The 24,807-nt window shown below is 41.6% G+C and overlaps 1 protein-coding gene across 1 annotated transcript; it reads left to right on the top strand.

Moving 5' to 3' along the window:
- Positions 1 to 3,237: 3,237 nt before the first annotated feature.
- On the top strand, positions 3,238 to 20,927 carry CMPK1 (cytidine/uridine monophosphate kinase 1). The gene is made up of 6 exons (XM_054037496.1): positions 3,238 to 3,502; positions 12,712 to 12,858; positions 15,013 to 15,165; positions 17,520 to 17,596; positions 17,675 to 17,771; positions 19,570 to 20,927. Exons 1-6 carry the CDS (start codon positions 3,332 to 3,334, stop codon positions 19,609 to 19,611), a joined length of 687 nt encoding a protein of 228 aa, XP_053893471.1. The 5' UTR covers positions 3,238 to 3,331; the 3' UTR covers positions 19,612 to 20,927.
- Positions 20,928 to 24,807: the final 3,880 nt, after the last annotated feature.

The raw sequence follows: 24,807 nt of genomic DNA, 5'->3' as shown, positions 1-24,807 counted from the left end.
GTTACCCTACATTTGGGTAAACCCCCACATTTCCCTTCTGGGCACCCAGACTGCACTCCTAGCCTCTAGGGCAGTGGTTCCCAAAGTGGGGTTCATGAACCCCTGGGGGTTCGCAGAACGTTTCAGGGGGTTTGCAAGAAAAATTTCATTAATGGCGGCCAGAGGACTCTGCTGGGACCCAGTTGCAGGGCAGACAGCCCGAACCCCAGGGAGAGCGGGGCCGGGCATTTGAGCGGGCAGCCCAAGCCCTCTTCTGTCAGCCAGAGAGCTGGCAGCCCGAGCCTTGGGGAGAGCGGGGCCGGGCAGTTTGATCCAGCAGCCTGAGCCCTCCCCTGTCAGCGGGGGAGCCGGCAGCCCGAGCCTTGGGGAGAGCGGGCAGTTTGAGTTGGCAGCCCCAGCCCTCCCCTGTCAGCGGGGGAGCCGGCAGCCCGAGCCTTGGGGAGAGCGGGCAGTTTGAGCCAGCAGCCCGAGCCCTCCTGTCAGCCAGGGAGCCAGCAGCCCGAGCCTCGTGGAGAGCAGGGCTGGGCAGTTTGAGCCGGCAGCCCCAGCCCTCCCCTGTCAGCGGGGGAGCCAGCAGCCCCGAACCCCAGCACTCCATGCGGGGTGCAGGTGGCAGCTCGGATCCCTGTCCTTGTCAGGCAGGGGAAGTTTGCATCCAGGGCAGTCAACAGGGGGCCACGCTGAACATGGGGGATGGTCCAAGCTAATTTGTCCCTCCCAGGGCACCTTCCTCGGCGGAAGAAAAGCTGTTTGCGAGCCAAACCAGCCAGAAGCACGTTGTAGCCAATGTAGGAGTGTTAAGGTGTCTCAGTAATTGTCCTTCTCTCTGGAGTGCTGATTTGCTTCAGTGAGTGAATCTTCTCAGTTTCTAGTTTGTTGGTTGTTAGCAGTCTCTCTCTCTGTTATTTTTATTAGAACTTTTGTACACAAGTTCAATGGACAAGTGGCTGAAAAAGAAAAGTGTAAAGACGCTGGAATCAGCTAGTGTTTCCTCAAGTCCACACTGTGGAAAATCTAAGTCTAATGATCATGATGGTCCTGGAAAGTCACTTACAAAGAAAAGAAAATATGACGCTGATTATATAAAATATGGCTTTACATGCATTGGTGATCAAGAACATCCAAAACTACTGTGTGTGATTTGTGGTGATGTTCTAGCAAACAGCAGCCTCAAACCTTCTCTACTTCGGCACCATTTAGAAACTAGGCATCCTGCACAACTTGACAAGCCTGTTGAGTTTTTCAAGCAAAAATTAGCTGAGAAGAAAAGTGACATTACCAGTTTTATATCCGAAGCAAGTACTGATAATGAAAATGCACTTAAAGCGTCATACCGCGTGAGCTACTGAGTAGCAAAAGCATCAGAAGCCCATACCATAGCAGAGAGCTTGATTGGTCCATGTATAAAAGATGTAGTTCATTGCATGCTCGGAGAAAAGGCTACAAAAAGGATTGACATGGTACCTTTGTCCAATAATACGTTGTCACGAAGAATTAATGACACGTCAAATAATGTAGAGACCACTATTGTACGTAGAGTGAAAAATAGTCCATATTATGCTATACAGTTGGATGAATCAAGTGATGTAGCTAATCTAGCTATTTTGCTACTGTTTGTAGGTTATGTGAATGAAGGTCTGGTTCAAGAAGACTTGTTGTTTTGCCGACCATTGGAAGAATGTACAACTGGAGAAGATAACGGCAATCTGACTAATGCATATTTTCAAGAAAAGGAAATAGATTGGTCTCGTTGCCTAGGCATTTGCACTGATGGGGCCACATCAATGACGGGGAAGTATACTGGATTTGTAGCTCAAACAAAAAAGGTTGCATCAGAAGTCTCTTGGACTCATTGCAGCATCCATAGACAAGCCCTTGCAACAAAACGCATGCCAGAGGGACTGAAGGAAGTGCTGGACAATGTAGTGAAAATGGTGAATTTCATAAAATCATGGCCAACAAATTCCAGAATATTTCACATACTTTGTGAAGAAATGGGTAGTATACACGTCTGTGTGTTGACCCATACTGAAGTTAGATGGCTCTCAAGGGGTAAAATCCTTGTGTGCTTGTTTGAAGTTAAAACGGAAATCCTAGTTTTTTTTCAACAGCCACCCTTTCCACCTTGACAGCTGTATGGAAAATAATTTCTGGCTCCAGAGCCTAGCTTATTTAGCAGATATTTTCTCAAGAATTAATGACCTAAATTTATCTCTTCAAGGCCTCAATATAACAGTTTTCAATGTGCAAGAGCCAGTTGAATCCCTGATAAAGAAGTTGCAGTTCTGGGGAAGTTGTTTGGAAAACAATCAAATCAGTAATCTTCATGACTTCCTGGTAGAACATAAACTTCAGTTGGATCGGTGCACTAAAACCAATATAATGGCACACCTAAAAGGACTTTGCACAACTTTCAAGGAATACTTTCCAGCTATGTCAGGCGATAATGACTGAATTCGTAACCCTTTTGATGATACCACTTTCTCAGCACAGATATTAAACACCAAGGAAAAGAGAAATTGATTGAGATCTCCTGTGATTACGAACTGAAAAGGAGTTGCAGAAATCTGTCATTGATCAACTTTTGGCTGAGTTTAAGAAACGCGTACCCCCTTCTGGCAGAAAAAGCTGCTGCAGTTTGGTTACCATTTCCAACAACATACTTCTGCGAGAAAGCATTTTCCTCATGTGCACATCTGAAAACCAAACACAGAACCAGACTTGATGCCGAACCAGACCTGAGACTTTATCTTTCCCCAGTGGTTCCAGACTTCCAAGAGCTATGCAGAGCAAAGCAAGCGCATCCATCACACGGAGGACATTTAAACTAAAATCCCTGGAAATATTCATTTTTAGGAGGGGGTTCACGCGATGTCACAATGTAGTGAAAGGGGTTCGCGGGCTGTTAAAGTTTGGGAACCACTGCTCTAGGGCCCTGGCTCCTTCAGTGCACAGCTGGGGAAATGGGCAGATCAGCAGACAGCTTGGACTTTCACGGGTACAGCGGTCCGAGAGCAAGAAGGGAGCAAGACCCCCCCCGAGTTGAGCAGCGGGCTGTGTCACTGCTCCCCCCGGGTCTTGTCTGAGCACCCGCCAGGACTGGCCACGCGCCCCCTGCCTCTGAACGGGCCGCGCGCTCAGCAGGGTCCGGGTGTCACGTCATCGCTCCCCCACCCCACCCGCCGAGAGCCGCCCGCGCGCCTCCGCACCCGGAAGCACTTTCCCTCACACGTCAGCGGCCGGCGTGTGACAGCCGGCGGCGGTTTGGCGGCCTGGAGCTCTCTCCCGGCCCCGCTCCCTGGCCCCCTCTCCCCCCCTCCCCGTGCGGTGCATGTTCTCTCGCTGCCTGCTGGTGCTCGCGGCTCGCCCCAGCCCTCGCGCGCGCTGCCTCCGAACCGCCGCCGCTCCTCGCCGCTGCCGCCTCCTCATGAAGCCGCTGGTTGTGTTCGTCCTGGGCGGGCCCGGGGCTGGTAAGGGGACCCAGTGCGCCCGCATCGTGGAGGTGAGAAGCGCAGCGGGGAGGGTCTCCGCGTCCGCAGGGAACCCCCCCACCCCCTCCAGTGCCGCCGCCTCCTCCTCCTCCTCGGAGAGCGAGCGGACTACACCTCCCAGCATGCAACGCGGCGAGGGGCTCTTGGCATCTTCCCTGCGCAGCGAAGTGGGGCATGGCGGGACGGGTAGTCTTGTGGCTCAGCCTGCGCGGGGTCTCGTTTGCGTGGCCCTGCAGGGTTGAGCGGGGGCTTGGACATGGGGGTGGGAGGCGGCCCGTTATAATGGTCTCCCCGCGGTTCGGTTTCCGTGTTTAGGCGGTTAGGGAAGTTCTAGCTCTCAGTCTTGGGTAAAGGGGCAAAAGGCTGTTTTGGGTGGATTTTAAAAGAAACCCCCTCTTGTTTCTCCAAGTGCACGTTGGAGCCCCCACATTTCCCTTCTGGGCACCCAAACTGCACTCCCAGCCTCAAGGGCCCTCGCTCCTTCAGTGCAAAGCTGGGGAAATGGACATCTCTGCAAGGGGGGGGGGGGTGTGGTAGAGGCACAGACGCCCATACTAGACAAGTCACACACTCTTGTGTTTGTAGGCCAAGTTCTGTCTGCATGTTATCCACAGTATCCTGGGTAGAGGTAAGAGTGGGGGTGCGGGTGGTATTGTGCGGGGAGATGTTCATGATTAACATCAATCACAGACCTAGTTAGAGCTGATGGGTGTGCTTGCCAGAGTCTAGGGACCTGTGTGTCCCATTTCCCCTTACCTTTCTGCTAGGGCCTCTGGATACATTTACACTGCTAAACCCACAGCATCGACTCTGAGCCTGGGTCAGTTGAGGCCTGGTCTACACTAGAAAATTAGGTCAGTATAACTACAAGGCTCAAGGGTGTGAAAAATCCACACCCCTGAGTGATGCAATTAAACCAACCTCTCATCCCCCAGGCATAGACAGTGCTAAGTCAGTGGGAGAATTCTCCTGTTTCCCTAGCTATCGCCTTTCAGGGAGGTGGAGTACCTACTTCAATGGGAGAACCCCTCCCACTGGAGTAGGTGTCTTCACTGAAGCACTACAGTGGTGTAGCTGCACTGCTGCAATTTTTTCAGTGTAGACAAGCCCTGACTTGAATTGCAGGGTTAAAATTGCAGTGTTTAGACATTTGGACCCAGGCTCTGTTTGTAGTTCCTGGAAAAGTTGTTGGTAACCCTCCCTCGTGGAGTGGAACACAATCATACATAAACCATTAATAAATTTAAGAGAATGTCCTGCAAAGATACTGCGGGGGGGTTGCAATAGAAGGTACAATGGGTTTATTATTCCAGAGGTATATGGTGCTTTCATCATCATCATGTTCCTATTATGCCTCTAGTGTTTAGGGCAGTGATGAAGCTCATCCACTCCTGTCTGTTTCTAGCAAGTCTTTCAATGGTTCCACAGCTTCCACAGCTCTTCGCCATGTTGTTTTCGGGCAGCCTCATTTTCGCTTGCCTTCAAGTGTCCATCTTATTGCTACTCTGGTGAGGGAATCAGTTTCCATCCGAAGCACATGACCAATCCATCTCCAATGTCTCCTAGCAATGACGGTGCTCAGATCCTCTTGGCTGCACTGTGTCAATAGATCTTGGTTTGAGATTATCAGAGTTGCGTACTTTCAACACTACTTTATAGTGCAGAATACTGGGGAATGAGAAAGTATGAGAAGTCCAAACTGTCTTCATTCCATACAACCTGCCTTAGAAAAATCCTCTGTATCTTTTGGCCCAGAACAATCTTAAACCAAATATGGTGCTTTACAGTAGTTTAAATACACAAATTGACAGCCAAAGATCCAGGTCCAAGTTCCAAAGAGCCTATGATCTAAACATACAACCAGTACAACAAGGGAGTTGATAATTCCGAGGGCAGATAATTTCCTCTGTGCCACTGTAAATTGTGAAAATAAAATTATATTATAAGCAACAATAGAAGTGAAATTTTGCTACGCGGCTGAATGTGATGGAGGTCACAAGTTATGCAGAGTGAATCTTTATGTGCTTTGTGTGTCCTGTGTTAAATTAATCATTGTCTTTTCTGCCATCAAAGATTTTCAAACTGGCATTAAGAGATTACATGATTTAATTATAGAATTTCACACAACTTTTCTAAATATTTAGAATTCATTTTAGTTTAACAGTACTTGAAGGTGGGAAAAAATGTTTAGAAGAGTGGGGGGAATAGCTGATGATTAATAGCTGACAATTATTTACATACAGAAGCAGACCTCTTTAAAAATCAGGATGATGAAATTCTGTTCTGTTGGATAGTTACGGTATATTTAAGGCTAAATGCCTCCAAATAGAGCCTTTTAAAATGGAGTAGACGTGGATATTTTATGCATGATGAGTGCCATAAATGATGGAGGTTTGTCCACACCCACATGAAAGCAATGACTAAGAACCATAACAACGCCCATATTGCTTAAACTACAGAAGGAAAAACCGCAAATCCTGGCACTAGCATTTGTTTGTTTTCTAGTGATGCGTGGTAGAGTACCGTTCTAGTTTCTCCACTGTTCCATTATACCCTAGTTCTCCATACTGTATAACTTGGTTATCAAAATTTGGTCCAGACTGAAAACTGACATTTAAGATTTTATAAAGTGTTGTTGTAGCTGTGTTGGTCTCGGGATATGAGAGAGAGAGAGAGAAAAGGATACTGTCTCTCTAATTTAAGATTTTAGCCACAAAAGGGTTTTCACCATAAGTTATGAATCTAACTCAAACAGGTTTTTAAAAAAAAATTAAGTTGTGGGATGTAAGGCTCGTAACTTTCAAAAAGCCTTTTTGTTACTTTGGGTCAAATCCTGTCCTTGGTACACAACAAACAAATAAGCGTCGACCATAGGGAAGTTTTGTAGAGCTGGAGGGAATATAATTACAAGCCATTAATGCAGCCTCAGGGCTGAAGTAGCTTATGTGGCTGCTGCCCCATACCTAGAAATATAAATCATTTTGGTTTGGTATCCTAAAGTAATTGGATAAAGACCACTTGAGGAGGAGGGAGTCAAATGAGTCATTGCTGCTTGAATTGTATCCACTACCAGAAAAGTATTACATGTTAACTTTGCTAGTAATAAATCTAGGAAGGGGAAATTCTTAGGAGTAAGCAGAGATGAAAGTAAGCCGGTACGGGCCCGTACGGCGTACCGGTAAGAAAGTGGTCATCGGTGCAGGCTGGTACACAGCCGATGTTAAAGTGTTGCCGCGGCAGCGCTTTAAGGACCGTGCCGGCAGGACTGCTGACGGGGGTGGGGGGCAAAAGGGGCAGCTGCTCCGTGGCCTTTTAAATCGCTGCCGGAGCCCTGGGCGGCGTGGGCCAGGCAGTGCTGAAGGGCTGGCTAGGGGAGTCTGGCCCTAGCCCTGCCCCTTCCACCCGAGGCCCCGCCCCTTCCAGGGGCCCAGAGCTGCCACCCCCCCCTTGCCCAGGAGCCCGGCCGCCCTTTGTACAGATAAGTCCTTTAAGTTACTTTCACACCCTGGGAGTAAGAGACATAGCAAATAGAACTAAGGCTATGTCTGCACTGTCAATTGAATGACAAAAAACTTCTACCTCCAACGAGCAGGGTTAGCTTTATTGGCAGGAGAGCCTAACTTTTGTTTTTCAGAGGTGTTAAAAAACACACATACACACACGAAAGACAAAAGTTTTGCCGACAACATCTCCTTTCTTGGCTTGTGGGAGAGAAAATAAATCTCTTTAGCTCCAGTTCATTTTCTAAATACTTGCCTTGCATGACACAAGAGGGAGCACTCCTCTGAGAGCCATAAAGAGATAGCTTCAACTCAACAGGCAGTAACCTGTTGAGTATCACTTCTCAGCAGTCTTCCATTTAAAGACTGGAAGTCAAGACTCTGCCACATTTATTTACCAGATTTAAAACTGTTTCCTTTGGATTTTGATCTCATCAAAGTCAACGAATGGATGTTTTGCCATTGAGTTACTATCATTTATTATTTGCATTACCATAGCATCTACGTGCCTCAATCATCGATCAAGATCCCATGGATGTGCTAGGTGCTGTACAAATAGAACAACAAGATGGTCCCTACTTCAAATAGATTACAATCTAAGTATAAGACAATAGACAACAGATGGAAACAGTGAAACAGGGAGATACAATGAAGCAACGAGATAGTACTGGTCATCATCGTAGGCAGTGGTGTCAGCAGACATAAATTTTCCATAGACATCTCAGTGAAGGAGAGTTAGAAGAAGGATAATGAGGTAGCCTTATGGACGTTTACAGGGAGCTCCTCCCAAGCATGAGAGGCAGCATGGGAGAAAGTTGAAAGGTGTTTGAAAATTTAACAAGTTCTGGAGGAGCAGCCCAACTAATCCATTCTGAAAAGCATTCCAGATTAGAATTTAATGTAATTGGAAACATCCCTATTTAACAAGCTCACTTTAAAATACTTCTGTCTTGCTCTTTCCTGTTCAGCTATTTAAAACTATTTTAGTTGTAAAGAGAATTCCAAAGATTGAGTCGATATTTCTTCTGGCATGAAAAGAAAAAATGCGGAGGAAAATTAAATGGTGCTATAATCCCATGAAACCAAGGGGATTATTTTTTTTCTTCTTCTTTTCTCCTTAATGTTTAACTTAATGTTAAAAATATCATAATTCTTTAATTGTAGCAAGAAGAGCTACATGTTAATTTTGGTTCTGGACAGTAAAACTTCTTGTTTATAAAAAGCTTTACTCTGGTTTATGGCTTCTGCAGTTCATAGTTAATATGTAAATAAGCATATCTAAATGCAATGCCCATTTGAATAAAAATACAGTAAAGTAATAGAGAACGTAGCTAGAGTTTCTCTTCATGGTCATTTAGGGCAAAATCTTGCATGCTTTATTTTTTTTCTCCAGCTGTCTGCAGTTTTTTGGGGATTTAAGTAATTATATAGTTTCATAACTTGTGATTATAGCAAAACTGCCTTTCCAGGCTTCTGTGGGTAGAGTTGGAAAGCAACTAAATGTTTTTAAGCTTGCTTGGTGAGTTGTGTAATGTGTCTACTGTATTTATTTAGTAGCCAAGTTTTTAAATCCCAAGATCACAGCCATAAAAGGGAAGTATGCACATTATTATTCTGCCCAGGCTCCTTTTTTGAAATTTGCTGTGGCTATCACTGCAGCCAAGCGGATAACCCTAAAGTCTGTTTTTTTTGTGTTCTGTACTGAAACTTAGAGTAAAGATGTACATACGTACTCTATTTTGTATTCTTAGAATTGTAATTTACTTTTGGTACGTTCCTAGGTTATGTCTCTAATACCTGTTTTATAGAACCTAGCTATGTGTAATCTTGTTACATTTTTTATGTAATATTAAAAACTTACTTTTAAAAAAGACCTTAGGTACTTGACATTTCTGTAGTTAACTGACACTGGTACAATAATCAAAATTCTCCTTTTCTAACTTTTTCCTGCTGGGATTTATCATTCTGAACCTGAAATCTGTTCTCTGTACAGTATGATCACATATGTATTTTATTTCTGGTGTCTAGATTCTGTGGTGATGGGTGCCTTAGAAAAGCATAGGTCTAACACATGCTTTTCGGTGAGGTTTTATGTTAGAGCGTTTTAATGTTTTTAAAATGCCTTAATTTACCACAAAATACAAGGGTGATAGCAGTATTTAGTCTAAACATATATCTGTATGATATGTTTGCATATAGACTCCCTGCTGTATTTCTGTCTATACAGTTTATTGAGAGATTTCTAATAGCATCAGTCTAGCTGCTTAGCCTGGACTGCCACATCAGCACTAGGGGAAGACACTAGCTTCTCTCGTGGATTACCCGTGTCACAGCCTGACACTGTCCCTCTCCCTGGAGACTGCCACCTGGCTCAACATATGTGCTGAGTTTCCTGGTTTCAATGTATGCATATAATTGAAATGCATACAAAACAGGGATTTTTTTTTCCTTTGAAAAATAAGAATAAAGAAACCAGGACAACTTCATCAAAACTACCTAATATACATATAGTTCCTACTACTTAGTATGTTACATCCCCAAAGCATTAGTGAACATTAACTCATTCTCACAACGCTGCTAGGCATTTGGTTAGTAATGTTATCCCCGTTTAGCAAATAGGGAAACTGGAGTACAGCTTGGTGAAATTTTTTGACCAAAACATTTTTTGGCAAATATGCAAGTTGGATGACATCAAAACATTTTGCCAGTTCACGTCGATTTTGCCAGATTGTTTTGCTCAATAACAAAAAAAAAAACAACCCACCCCTAAAAAAAAATCAAAACATTTTGTATTGACATTTTGTAAATTAAACGTTTCCAATTTTTTATCAGAGGGGTAGCTGTGTTAGTCTGTATCCACAAAAACAACGAGGAGTCCGGTGGCACCTTAAAGACTAACAGATTTATTTGGGCATAAGCTTTCATGGGTGAAAAAACACTTCAGATGCATGGAGTGAAAATTACAGATACAAGCATACACCACTGACTGCCTGAGGAAACTACAATGCATTGGTGATCTTCCTGAAAACACCATCCTGGCCACCATGGACGTAGAAGCTCTTTACACCAATATTCCACATGAGGATGGACTACAAGCTGTCGGGAACAGTATCCCTGATGAGGCCACAGCATACCTGGTGGCTGAGCTTTTTAACTTTGTCCTCACCCACAACCATTTCAGATTTGGGGACAACTTATACCTTCAAGTCAGCAGCACTGCTATGGGTACCCACATGGCCCCACAGTAAGCCAACATTTTTATGTCTGACTAAGAACAGCGCTTCCTCAGCTCTCGTCCCCTAGCGCCCCTCCTCTACTTGCGCTACATTGATGACATCTTCATCATATGGACCCACGTGCAGGAGGCCCTTGAAGAATTCCACCTGGATTTCAACAATTTCCATGCCACCATCAATCTCAGCCTGGAGAATCTCATTCTTACCTACATGCCTCTAGCTTCCATCCAGGACACATCACACAGTCTACAGCCTTTGTCTACATATTGTCTACAGCCAAGCCCTAAGATACAACCGCATTTGCTCCAATCCCTCAGACAGAGACAAACACCTACAAGATCTTTATCAAGCATTCTTAAAACTACAATACTCACCTGGGTAAGTGAGGAAACAGATTAACATAGCGAGATGGGTACCCAGAAGTCACGTACTGCAGGCCAGGCCTAACAAGGAAAATAACAGAACACCACTGGCCATCACGTACAGCCCCCAGCTAAAACCTCTCCAGCACATCAACAACTATCTACAACCTATCCTGGAAAATGATCCCTCACTCTCACAGACCTTGGGAGGCAGGCCAGTCCTCGCTTACGGATAGCCCCCCAACCTGAAGCAAATACTCATCAGCAATCACACACCACAGAAACACTAACCGAGGAACCAATCCCTGTAACAAACCCCGTTGCCTACTCTGTCCCCATGTCTACTCTAGCGACACCATCACAGGACCCAATCATATCAGCCACACCATCAGGGGCTCATTCACCTACACATCTACTAATGTGATATATGCCATCATGTGCCAGCAATGCCACTCTGTCATGTACATTGGCCAAACTGGAGAGTCTCTACGTAAAATAATAAATGGACACAAATCAGACATCCAGAATGGTAACATACAAAAGCCAGTAGGAGAACACTTCAATCTCCATGGACATTCAATAACAGATTTAAAAGTAGCCATCCTTCAACAACAAAAAACTTCAAAAACAGACTTCAAAGAGAAACTGCAGAGCTACAATTCATATGCAAATTTAACACCATCAATTTGGGCCTGAATAGGGACTGGGAGTGGCTGGCTCACTGCAGAAGCAATTTTCCCTCTCTTGGTATTGATACCTCCTCATCAATTATTGGGAGTTGACCACATTCACCCTAACTGAATTGGCCCTAGTTATCACTGATTCTCCACTTGTAAGGTAACTCCCTTCTCTTTATGTGCCAGTATATGTATGCTTGTAATTTTCACACCATGCATCTAAAGAAGTGGGTTTTTTACCCACAAAAGCTTATGCCCAAATAAATCTGTTAGTCTTTAAGGTGCCACCGGACTCCTCCAATTTTTTATTTGACATAACTTTTCACTTTGACATTTCCTTTCTTTTTATTTTAAAAAGAACTAAAAATGTAAAACATGTTCAAATGAAATGAAACATTTTGTTTGGTTCACAATTGTTTTTTAAAAAAAGAATGATACAGACTAACAGGGCTACCACTCTGAAAACTATTTTTAGCAGTTTCTCGGAATTGCCAACAGACCAAAAAATCCATTATTCGCACAGCTTTTACAGCGGAGTATAAGTGATTTGTCCAAGCCCACAGAAGGGTCCGAGTCAGAAGTAGAAAGCAGGTATTTCTGGCTTCCAGCACTGTGCTTGGAGCATGCTGCCTTTCTAAATAAAGAACTCTAGTCAAAACATATAGTAGTCCCATATCTGCAGCAAAGGTAGGTAGTTATTTTAAAATACAAGCCTGCCTTTAAGCTTACCAAGTAAAGCAGTTGTTTTGACTCCTTTTCACTTGCTAAATTAAAATTTAATCTACTGGCTAACATTGTCAGTGAATTTCTAAATAGCCATGTATTTTGGGTGGGGCTGCAACATGTATCTTTTAGTCTTTTGGTTTACTTTAAACATCTAATTCATTACAAGGGGTAAAATTTTCAAATGTGTCTTAAGTGACTAAGGGCTTGTCTACATTTAAAACACTACAGCAGCACAGTGTAGAAGACACTACCTACACCCACGGGAGGGGTTCTCCTGTTGGCAAAGATAATCCACCTCCCCATGAAGCAGGAACTTCAATCTAGTGCTGTCTACGTGGGGACTTAGATCAGTTTAACTATGCCACTTGGGGGGTGTGGATTTTGCGCACCCTTGACCAATGTAGTTAAACCAACCTAAGTTTTGAGTGTTGACCAGCCTAAGAAGCCTATGTCTCATTTTCAAAAGTCACATAGGCATTTTTGAAAATTTTTACTCAAGGTGCCACAGTCTGCCAGGCTTCCTGCACATATTGGTATACTGTGAAATCATGACAAGAGGCTGAAAATAGAATGCTTGTTATCCAAACTGACTATTATTGGCTGTAAGTTTGCCTTTTTATTAATAGGATAATGTAATTAATTTTAACAGCTAGGTTAATTTAGTATACTTACTCAGAGGAATTTTCATGTGCTTAACACTATTGTTATATGTATTTCAGAAATATGGGTACACCCACCTTTCTGCAGGCGATCTCCTTCGAGATGAACGAAAAAGGCCAGGCTCTCAGTATGGAGAACTAATTGAAAAATATATTAAAGAGGGAGCAATCGTACCAGTTGAGATTACTATCAGCTTGTTGAAGAGGGTAAGAAAAGTGAATGTTGTTGTCTTGATGGCTCACCTTTCCAAGCAAACAAGGTAGTGGATGTAGCCTGAGAAAACATTTCCCTCCCTTTGAAGTGAGCAAGAGGATAATGATAGGCAATGGGTGCATGTTGTATACCTTGCTTCTCCTTAAAATCACATATGGCTATGTTATGGTCCTTACAGAAGGCAAGAGGTAATGCCTTTCATTACATAAAGCACAAAGAGGGCACTTTATACATTTTATTAATTTTATAATGTTTTCTCTGACGTTTTTAACTGAAACTAACTCAAAACCAAGTGCATTCAGGGCACATTGTATTTTGTAAGAGTACATTTCAGCATCTTATAGAATATAAAAATAACTTCCCCAACCAGATTTGTGCACAGCATGAGATTGTTGAGATCTTGCTTGACAAGTTGGAGCCCAGAGTAAACTCTTACATCCTTTGAAATTGTAAAACAATGAATCGTGAAGTTTATATCAATAATATTACTGCTAAAGCTGTTGTGGCAAATGGCCGCGGCTATTGTGGTGGGTCCCGCGCTTTTCCGTGGTGTGATGGGTTAGGGTGCTACCCCTTGCCCCCATTCTTGGGCGTTGACAGCTCTGCTAGTGCCCTGGTGGGGGAGAGAAGGGGAGTGGGGAAGGGACCTGGGTCCGCCCTATACTCCAGGTCCCAGCCCCTTCAGCTTTGCAGGCTTCGTACTCTCTTTCCCCTTGGGCAGGGTTTCTCTTGGACCTCTGTGCTGGGGGAGTCCCTTTGCTCTGCTTGGGCAGGGTTTCCCTTCCCCGGGTACTCTGATCCTCTGGTCAATAACAGTACTCAGCTCTCCTTGCCTTTGGCTGTCTGACTGAAGCAGGGTTTTTTTATTAGGTCTCTGGCAGGGCCATAATTGGCTCCAGTACTCTTAATTAACCCGTAGTAACCTTTCCTCAGTCCGCAGGGAATAAGGCCCCGATCATCCTGGGGCTTATGTACCTCCCATCTATCACTCTCCTGCTGCCCTCTGGCCCTGGCGTATCACACTGTGAAGCAGTGAAATAATGAGAGTGCCTTTAAGACAGTAGAGGAGTACATTCTGTAGATACGTGAATGACCAAGTTATGTTGATTAGTACCCCCCACAATACACCTTTCAAGATCCATGGGTCCTACACATGCCTATCATAACATGTGGTACATCTCATCCAGTGCACCAAAAGCCCCAATGACAACTATCTGAGTGAAATAAAACAATCACTATGCTCTGAAATGAACTCAGACAGAAAAATTATAAAAGAAAATCACCATATCATCCATGGGTGAACATTTTTCACAAAGTGATCACCCCGTATCTGACCTCTCAGGCCTTCTCCTCAAAGGAAGTCTGCACAACACCTTCAAAAGATGAGCTGGGGAGCTTAAATTCGTAGCTTTGCTAGACGCTAAATATCATGGACTTAATAAAGACACTCGGACAGGTGACACGTGGGAGGGACACCGGGGGGACACCAACTAGGGGGAGCACGTGATCCCCCCACATGACTCCTCGACCCAGCCTGGGACCCCCCGCACTCTCACCATCCCACGTTACCTGGGGGGGGAGGGAGCTCTGTCCTGCTGTGCCAGTTCTCCCTGGCATATAGAGCCACTCCCAGATGCTGCCCGGTGCACCGGGCAGCATCCCAGGCAGCGTGGCCAGAAGAGGAGAGGCTCTGGCCCTGCCTCTTCCCTTCCGGCTCTGGCCCCGCCCCTTCATCTCCCCAGCTGCTGGCCCCTCCTCTCCTCTCCCCTCCCCTGGCATTTGGGGAGGGGCGTGTGACCCTTTGGGCCCCTCCTGCTCTTCCCTCTTTTTTTTTTTGTCCTATGACTGCAGAGGTGTTAACTGGCCACTACATCTTAAATGGTCTCTTACAATGTGTGTTAACTCCTTATGCTAAACAATCTGTTCGACCTTGTATTCAGCTGTGAAAGTCTGGATACCTCACTTTTCCCATACCTGAAGAGTTCTGTGTCCGCTCCAAAGCTTGTCTCTTTCACTAACAGACATTGGTCCAATAAACTATCAAGTTAAAAGTTTGTAAATCATGTCAACATCTGACCAAAATTTAAGAGGCAAATACATTATTTTGTGTGTAAGAAGTTCTTGAACTGAACTCTGCTATCTATTAGGCTATGGATCAAACAATGGCTGCCAATGTCCAAAAGTACAAATTCTTGATTGATGGATTCCCCAGAAATGAAGACAATCTTCAAGGCTGGAATAAGACTATGGATGGAAAGGCAGACGTGTCTTTTGTTCTGTTTTTCGACTGTGACAACGAGGTATTGAAATATCATTGCTGTGTACTTTTCTCACATGTTGTATGATGAGAGGCAGACAGCGAGAACAGTAAAACTGTGTTGGAGGGACTGAATTTTCCAATATGTGTGAGCATTAGCAACATGAGAAGGAAGTCCTGGACTATGACTACTGAGGTTTTTTGGCAGTTCGCTTGGCAGCTATAAAACTTCTTGTGCAAAATGGGGTTAATAATCTGACCTCCTTTTGTAAAATGGTTTTAGATCTAAGTATTGCTGTTATTGTGTTCTTCAGAATAGCAAGTGTCCAGTTGCGTAAAGAAATTATATTGAACAACAATTCTGAACAATTTCGTTTTTCCTTAAGAACCCTTTGAAATCAAAAGGATTGTGTCACATAAGAATACACAAGATGCTCCTGTGACGTTAGGAAAACTTTCCACCTACAGTGTGCATAGCCTGATGCCATAGTTGAGAGCAGAATCAGTTTGCCAGCATCTTCCTCTGATCACTTCTAAGGTGCTGGCAGAGTGATTTCAAAATTTTTCATAGTTGGTGAATTTTACTAGGACGCTGAGTAATCAAAACAACTTTTCTAAATGAGTAACTAGATTACAATTAAAAGAACAAGGAGACTAACACGGCTACCATTCTGAAACCTAGATTACAATGGTATTCTGACAATGATGTATTAAATTAAAATAACAAATGCCATGATATACTCTATAATATGCCATTAACCTTGAGATGTAAGCATTAAAACTACTCAGAAACTGAAAGTTTTAAAATGTTAGATAGATTGACCTTCTGTGGAACTTTTTATTATTATTTTTAAAAATCTACTTTTCATTTTTTTTTTTCAATTTCAAAATAGCAAATTTTCAATTTTGGGAAAAAATCCCATAGTTAAACTGATCAGTCAAACTTGGGAATTCAAAAGATGACAACCTGAAAAAAAACATGCTAAAGAACAAGCAACAGGCTAAATTTTTCCATCAGAAATTTCTATCAATCAGATACATTAGAGGGGGGGAAAAAAAAAACCTGAATGAAAACTTTCATTTTTGAAAAAGGATAATTTCTTCCCCTCCCCAAAAGTTCTTGTTCAAATTGTTTTGACTAGCTCTAGTAATCTACTATAATAACTGAATGGTCTTTTACTTTATTTAAGTTAAATCAGGGATGCATTCCATATGAAAAATTGTTTTAAAAGATCCCTCTCTTGCATCTTGACATATATCAAAAATTGTTTGCCATATATTATCAAGATTATTCATTTAACATTAAAATGTAACCATAATTTTATATGTATTCAATGACTATTAACCATAGTTATACTTTATTCACAATATATATTACAGATCAGAATAATTTAATAAATACAGTGATATTGACTGAACAAAAATTAAGACGCTTGTCATTCAGACCTAATAAGTTAACATGTAGTATGTGTACCTTAAATATTATAAAAACAACAAGGGGTCCCGTGTAACCTTAAAGACTAACTTATTTATTTGGGCATAAGCTTTCGTGGGTAAAAAAACACTTCTTAAAGACTAACAGATTTATGTGGGCATAAGCTTTCGTGGGTAAAAAAACACTTCTTAAAGACTAACAGATTTATTTGGGCATAAGCTTTCGTGGGTAAAAAAACACTTCTTAAAGACTAACAGATTTATGTGGGCATAAGCTTTCGTGGGTAAAAAAACACTTCTTAAAGACTAACAGATTTATGTGGGCATAAGTTTTTGTGGGTTAAAACCACTTCTTCAGAAGTGGCATCTGAAGAAGTGGTTTTTTAACCACGAAAGTTTATGCCTAAATAAATCTGTTAGTCTTTAAGGTGCCACCGGACTCCTTGTTTTTTTTGTGGATACAGACTAACACAGCTACCCCCTGATACTTACATATTATAGGCTTGCATTTTCAAAGGAGACTAATGATTTTTTTTTTATGTATTCATTTTTAGTGGCCAAACGTGACACTTAAAGAGTCTGATTTTCAGACAGTGCTGAACGTCAGCTCTCTGAAAGTTAGGTATTCAATCTTGGGCACCCAAAATCATTAGTCACTTTTGAAACTGTAAGCCATCACCTTCCCCGCTCCCCCCCTCACCACACCCCCCTTTCCCAAGCCACAATTAAAAAGGCAGGTGAATCAAAAACTAATTCATATTACTGTCTAGATCTAGCTAATCTTTTGTAAAATATATGCACTGAACCATGTGTGCGCATGCTCAGTCTCCCTCAAATCTGTTTTGCACGTTAATGAACTAGGCCTATTGAACAAAGGACAAAGGTTTGTTATTAAGTCTATCTTCAGATATATAAAAATAATAGTCACATGCTTTTAAGAGTTCATTCTGTGTTTGTTGTTAGATATGTATTGACCGATGCCTTGAAAGAGGAAAGAGCAGTGGTAGGAGTGATGACAACCGAGAGAGTCTAGAAAAGAGGTACTGTACCCAGAACTTTTCATAGTTATGTTTCTTGTTTTCTTTGTATGATGTGATACATGTTTTTCTGTCTTATAGACTTCACACATACCTGCAGTCAACTAAGCCCATAATAGACCAATATGAGAAAATGGGGAAAGTCAGGAAAGTGGATGCCTCTAAATCTGTTGATGAAGTAAGTTTCAAGGACAAATAAATTTTGGGGCTTACAGTAACATGGTATATATTTTTGGATCCCTTCTTCTGAGATGTAGAGTCAATGATATCCCTTCTCTCCATCCTTTACATATAGTCTTTCTCTTTTTGGTGTGTCTATGAAATGTCAAATACTGTACAACAATTTTTTTTTTTTTGGTGGTAGGGTTCTTACAAGAGCTCCCCATTTTATCACCTTTAATCACCTCCTTTTCCTGCTCCTCAAAAACTGCCTTCTCACAGGAAGAGAGGAGGGCTAGAGAGGGCTCCATGTAGTAAGTCAACTGGGGTTGTGATGTGCTTCCTGTTCACCCCAGGGCTGAATGCATTGTATCACAATGCTATTAGCCTTTGTGCGTTCAGGACCAAGGCACCAAGCTCTAGTTCTTAACACTGAGACCCAGTGAAACAAGGTATTATGCAATCCCAGACCAGTCACCAGGCTGGATCATAATATAGATTTTTCCATCTACTCTTCCAAGGCCTGGTCTACACTGGCGGGGAGGATCAATCTAAGTTACGCAACTTCAGCTACGTGAATAACGTAGCTGAAGTCGAAGTACTTAGATCGACTTACAGTAGTGTCTTCACTGCAGTGAGTTGACTGCTGCCGCTCCCCCATTTCGTAGCGGTGGAGTACAGGAGTCAACGAGAGAGTGCTCTGGGGTTGATTTATCGCCTCTAGACCAAACGCAATAAATCGACCCCTGCTGGATTGATCACTGCCCGCCAATCCGGCGGGTAGTGTAGACATACCGCAAGAGAGTTCTGGGGAGCAAAGGTCGATCAGGATTCACTTACCTAAACCTCAAGGATGATTGAAAACTGGGTGTTTGGGTACATTTCTAATTGAAATGGATTCTGTCTAGTCAAATTTGGCCCAGAGTTTAGAATTTGTTAAAATATATTTTTATGAAACCTAAACCCAAATGAAATGTGTTAAGAATTGATGTAAATAGCATCTGAAGACATACCGCAAGAGAGTTCTGGGGAGCTCTGTCTACTGCCACCTTGACTATTAACTAATTATTTATATATATACAGATAGAGCACTCCTGTGTTTCCATACATTGAATTTTTTTCCTCCTCATCTGGGAACCAGTTTTATTTCAAACAAATATTCCCGTACAATTCAAACACTGCAGTTTTTATACCAGCGCATGGAAATATGAAAATGAAGTAAAATAGAAACTAACTAAAAACAAAAATGAAATTTATTAGCCTCTTTTCATTATTGAAGCTGAATGAAATGCAAAAACTAAACATTATAAGTAGAAAAAAATTTTGGTTTTACTAATCATGGGTGTTACCCTCATATCAAAGGTTGGGAAATTGGGCCTCCATTTTGCAATTAGTTCAGTACATACAGGTCACTTTTAGTCAAGCCACAAGGGTTCAGCTACCTGGATCTGCTTGTGGCAGAGGCCTGTTTTTTTTTTTTAAACTGTGTTTTTGTTGTTTAGATTTTGGTTTTTAATTTAATATTCCTTTTGAAGAGTTTTCTGCTAAAGACGGTTTGCTCTCATGCTGCTACACACACACAAAAAATGTAATAATGTTGATAACCTAAAAAAAAAAAAATAGATGGAAATGAGAGACTAAATAGGATTTGGTGCTAGATTCCCTCCCCTCTATTCTGATATGCACGTCTTTTAAAAAATTAACTACGTATTGTACATTTTAAAAAACATTGATTTCCCATCAGTAACTGTGTGGGGTGGTCTAATTGCTGAATATTTAACGTTCCATAATTTTAATTAAATGTTTCTCTCTTTCAGGTTTTTGGTAAGGTTGTGAAAATTTTTGACAAAGAAGGCTAGTTCCATTCTTGAAAGTTCTCTTGAAATTGTGCTTGAATCTTGGTTTAATAGCTGCTACTAAATTCAACACTTTTGTAATCATTTTAAAGGTTTTTTTAAATGTTTCTTGTATTCACAGATAGTTGGAAAAGCAATTAATTGAAAATGAAATTGTTTTTAAATAGGAATGGATTCATTTATTGTGGCTATAGTAGACAATACATTTCAGGATTCTTCTCTAACTTCAGTTACTTACAAAATAAAGATAGTAGTCAAAATCGATCTGGAGAGACTATCAATCCTTTTACAGTTTGCCATTCATGGGCAGCCCTTCTTATTTCTTATTGCCATAAATCTGTTTTTAAGAGTCCAGTAAATAGCAATGTTAAGCAGCAGGGCCTACATATCTTCTTTTTATTTTTAAACAAAACTCTCAGCCTGTTTTTGGACCAAACTTAGGAAACTTTTTCCAAATAAAATTTTATGCAATTGATTGTTCTTTTATCCCACAGCTGAATTCTGTAAACAGAACTGTAAAATTAGCATGTGCATTTGTTTTACAACTTCTTGTCTAACTAATTTATACAGTGTGAAGCTGTTCAGCAATAGATGTACAAAGTGCTTTGGTAAAGTACTCTCTTATGACTCTGGGTGCATACCATGTGTAGTAACTTATTGAGTACTTAGAGAAAATGTACCCCCTTTGTGTAGTCGTCATATGCAAGGGGTTAAGAATAGAATTGCGGTCAGTTTAGTGTCTATGCACTCACTTTGTGATGGTAATTATGCTCTTAAGTATAATGAAGTTGTTAGACAGTGACAAACCTCCAAGAAGATATATAGTAAAACTATTCTTTTAACAGTTCTGTTTTTGTAACAAATGAAAGGGCATTTCTGTATTATTGAATATTGTATTGTTGAATACTTTAAGGTTTGTTATATAGGGAAAGAGATTTTTATGGTTAAACTTGTAGTTTCCCTACAATTGTATAATTTTAATAGTTTGTTTTAAAAAGGTTTTTTTTTAATTATTGCACTTTGTTTGACCAGTTTGAATTTTTTTTAAAAATGTTTCATTCCCTTAAACAAATTAGTTCATGCTTTATGGCATTATCTTGAATTAGTGCAGTTGTCAACAGTAATAGTTGGAATAAACAAGTGACTGGTTGAAACAAGCCATCATGTATTAAAGTATTGTACAGTTGTGATATAGTTATGACTTTCTTTTGTTAAATACCATTTTTTCCACAAGCTTTAATGTTCATAGCCGTATATGGGTCCAATCCTGCATTCCTCATGCACCCAAAACTTTCATTAAAGGACATCCAGAAACATGAGGATGATTATTTTAACTTTTTTTTTTTTTTTTTGCGTTATCCATTAAGATTATTTTTGCTACATCAGCTGTTGCTATAATTGGATGTGATACTCTAACAGACGTTGTGATGTATAGGGGAAAACGGTTTTGAATTTTTGGGCTTCAGCTCGTCTTGAAATCCTACTTGGGGAAGTCACAAGTGAGTTAATGGTAGTTTTGATTTTTAATCACAAATATTTTGGTCCTGATCCTGCACTTGGATCTGCTCAGGGCAACTCTTGCATGAGGCTCTGTTTACTTTATTGAGGCTTATAAGACTGCGGGTTCAGAGTTTTTCATATGCAATGGAACATAGCTAAAAGAGATTTTCCCCCCAACACTTGGATGTTTAAAATCAGACTATTGAGCACAAAGAGTATGAAGCTTAGTAACACAGAAAATATGCACCAGGCCTTGTTCCTGAGAATTTGGAAGAGTTTCACAAAATCCTTTAAATGCTTTTACCTGATTAATTCCCCCCCTTTTCAAAACTACTGTTTTCCGTGTCTAAATGTGCTGACCTAAGACAGGATGAAATGGAACTACAGTTCTGATATAAAAGCTAAAACCAAACTCAATCACTTTTGTAGGCGGATTGAAGAAATCGCTCTCAGTATGTAAATATTTATTTTGGTGTTATTTTAATAATATTGGCTTTTAAGAGTTCTACTAAGAATAGATACTCTATTTCCTCTCATCATATACCTTACCATGTATTTAAGAGCTGAAGCCAAATAAGTAGCAGTTACTTGGGAATAAGTTTTAAAAAAAACTGTTTTAAAAACAAAAAATGTTGGCAATTTTGAATTTGGAGTAAATGTGCATTTTGTCCTTTGAATAATTTTGTTCTTCTGTTTATTGAAGATGCCGTTAATGTGGCACTTAGTTTTATTCAAGATGAGACATAATTGAAATTAAATTAAATAAAAAAAATAGAAGTCATATATCAATGTGTCTTTTCCATGTAGCTGCGTACTGTATAAATAATTTGAGTAGTTCGGCCAATACATTTTGCTCTGTGGCTTCATCCAAGTTCCTGGCTTACATTTATGATCTGCCATGAAAAATGACAAATTAAGGATCTATTCCTGTACTTAAACACACAGGTTCCAAGGTCAGAAAAGGAGGCCCCAGAGACCCTACTCAACCCAGGTTAAGACCTGGGCGCATACAGTATTTGAAAATATGGCTTTGCTCCTTCTCTCTGATATGTATATAACGTTATCCAATCATGCAGTGATAATTCATCTGATCCTGATCTGATTCTGTGAAAGATAAAGGACCCATCAGTGTTGGGACATGGATCAAAAAGGCTGTTTCTGGTCTACAACTGCTATCAAAAGGATCATATTACTTTCCCTTCCACCCCCGACCCCCCAGAGCTTTATTCAACCATGCAGCCAAGGCACTGCAAGCTCCTGTAGCCATCTCTGTGCTCTCAAGGGAACTTTTCACCTTGGAGCTAGTATGGATGTCCCTTTGCTGTCTGAGTTCCCCCATAATTCTTTTCAATGGCACTTGGTTTTCTCTAAGTGTGTCGGCCCCGTGCGCAGCCTGTTGAGTCTTAGATGCCCCATAAATCTGGCTTCCTCAATAGAACCCCATTATTGGCTGTAGACGAGACATTTGTGATTCATTTTTCCACTTAAGAGTTGTATTTTTCTCTTTGTAGCTTTAAAGGCACTATTTCAGATGCAGCAAGGCTGAACTTGCTTTTAGGTTTAGTCCCCAACCCTGCTCCAGTGGACATGAATGGCAAAACCTCATTGATGTCAGTGGGAGTAAGATTGGTTCGTTGGGCCCCCCAACTTTTTACCCCCTCAAATGGGGTCTGCTTGGAGGTCTTAATTCTGGATATCAGAAACTGCGAAAGCTCTGGTTTAGGGGTTCAATTGCTGAAACCCCTTCTTGAGTTGAGATTCAATGCTAAAAGTTTCCAGCTTTAAAGTGAAGAAATCATCAGAGGATAATGCAAACCAGGGGTTCTCAAACTGGGGGTCAGGACCCCTCAGGGGGTCGTGAGCTGTCAGCCTCCACCCCCAACCCTGCTTTGCCTCCAGCATTTATAATGGTGTTAAATATATAAACAAGTGTTTTTTTAATTTATAAGGGGGGTCACACTCAGAGGCTTGCTATGTGAAAGGGATCACCAGTACAAAAGTTTGAGAACCACTGATGTAAACAGATAGTTGGTTATTGGTCACTTTAGCGCATATTCCCAACAGGAGTGTTTGTCATGAACCTAAAACCATGAGTGTAACACTGAGTTACTCTGCAAAGTACTCTGATTTATGCTGCTGTGTCAACTTGTTCACAGCTAACCAGGAGGAACTGAGTTGAGTGCGGAGAGTTTTATTTATTTGCATGGAAAACCTTAGCTCAAACTGCAGCAGTCAGCCATGAGTATTTTACTCAGCTGGAAAGGTGACATTCTAGGAGACTAGATTTCTACTTCAAACGTAACTTGAAGTCCTTGCTGAAATGAATTTTATATCAGTGCTGTCTCTATATGATGCCAATAGGTTCAAAAGAACTGCCTATAACAGAGTTGGCAGTCTGTGCTCAGAGGAAGTCAGTACCTGGTCCCTCACCTAGACCAGGTGGTTTCTCCAGGACACAGATTTATAGTGCTGTAGCACTTGGGGGCCAACCAGATTGGGGCCATATTGTGCTAGGTGCTGTACAAACACACAATCACAGCCCTGCCCCTAGGAGTTTATATCCTAAAACACAAGATATAACAGGTGGGTATGATAAACAAGCAAGTAAGAGTGAAGAGTACAGGAGACAGAGCAATAAAAATAATAGAATGTGGACCTTCTCTTAGCCAATCAATGACTGTAGATTGCACTAGCCAAGCAGCTATTGGGATTTCCTCAGTTTCCGTGAAGTACTTTGTCTATCAATTTTAACAGGGTTCAGGACTTCGCTTGCTGCTGCCTGATGCCTGTCCCCCCTTTCCCCTTAACCTTTGCAATTTACAATTCTTTGGTGGTGGGAAGGATATACCTGGGGAAAGAGGACAGGAGAGGTATTCAAATAAATTCTAGTACTGTCGATCAGTCTCTTCAGAGCACACTCCCTTTCACTGACACAAGTGAGGGAGATCCACTGTCCCATATCAAGCTGTTGTAAAGTTTATTATATTAGTATTTAGTTGATACTTCTAATTATATAATATAAAGTCTCTGTTTATAAATGAGTTACTCTGTGTTTTCTCGAATGCAAATGAGATCAGAAATGCCCCCGTGAGCCTGTTGCAGCTTCAAATTGACACACAGCAGACATTACAGGGGTGTACATCCGTGTTCCCTGTATGTTTAGCGAGCCACAATCTATGGTGCTTGGACTGAAGTGAATGAGAGTGAGAGAGCCAAAAGGCAGCTCAAGATCTGAGCATTACAACAGAGAGCCTCATAGAGCCCATAAATCCTACATCATAAATAGGATTTAAGCTTTCCTGGAAGCTTAGTTTTCAGATGTTTACCCGTTAGGCTAAAGGCAAATAGACAGTGTCTAGCATATCTTTTCCGGCATATACTGTGCCAGAGAACTTTCTATGGATAAAAATGAAGAACCGGAAGGCACACAATTCACTGGGTGTCTTCACTCATCATCCCAGTCCCTTTGAAACCCAACAAGGTGCCATGGCAAATTTGACTTCGGGCTGAGGCTGTAGTACCCAGTCTGAATGAGATGAAGACGGAAGAGGCCCTCTTGATGAAGGAATAGCCCCCGTGGATTTATTAACCAGGAGTAACAATTCCAGCCTATTTTTAAATCCAGGTTTATTATTGTAGTTATTGGCAATAGCAGAATTTTTCTCTTCCCCTTTGACACATGAGAGAAAGAGGGATGTG

This window comes from Malaclemys terrapin, chromosome 8 (genome assembly GCF_027887155.1).
Source record: "Malaclemys terrapin pileata isolate rMalTer1 chromosome 8, rMalTer1.hap1, whole genome shotgun sequence".
In the NCBI taxonomy this organism is placed as follows: Eukaryota; Metazoa; Chordata; order Testudines; family Emydidae; genus Malaclemys; species Malaclemys terrapin.
The sequence above is the reverse complement of the archived record's forward strand: the minus strand, read 5'-3'. Positions and strand labels throughout refer to the sequence as shown.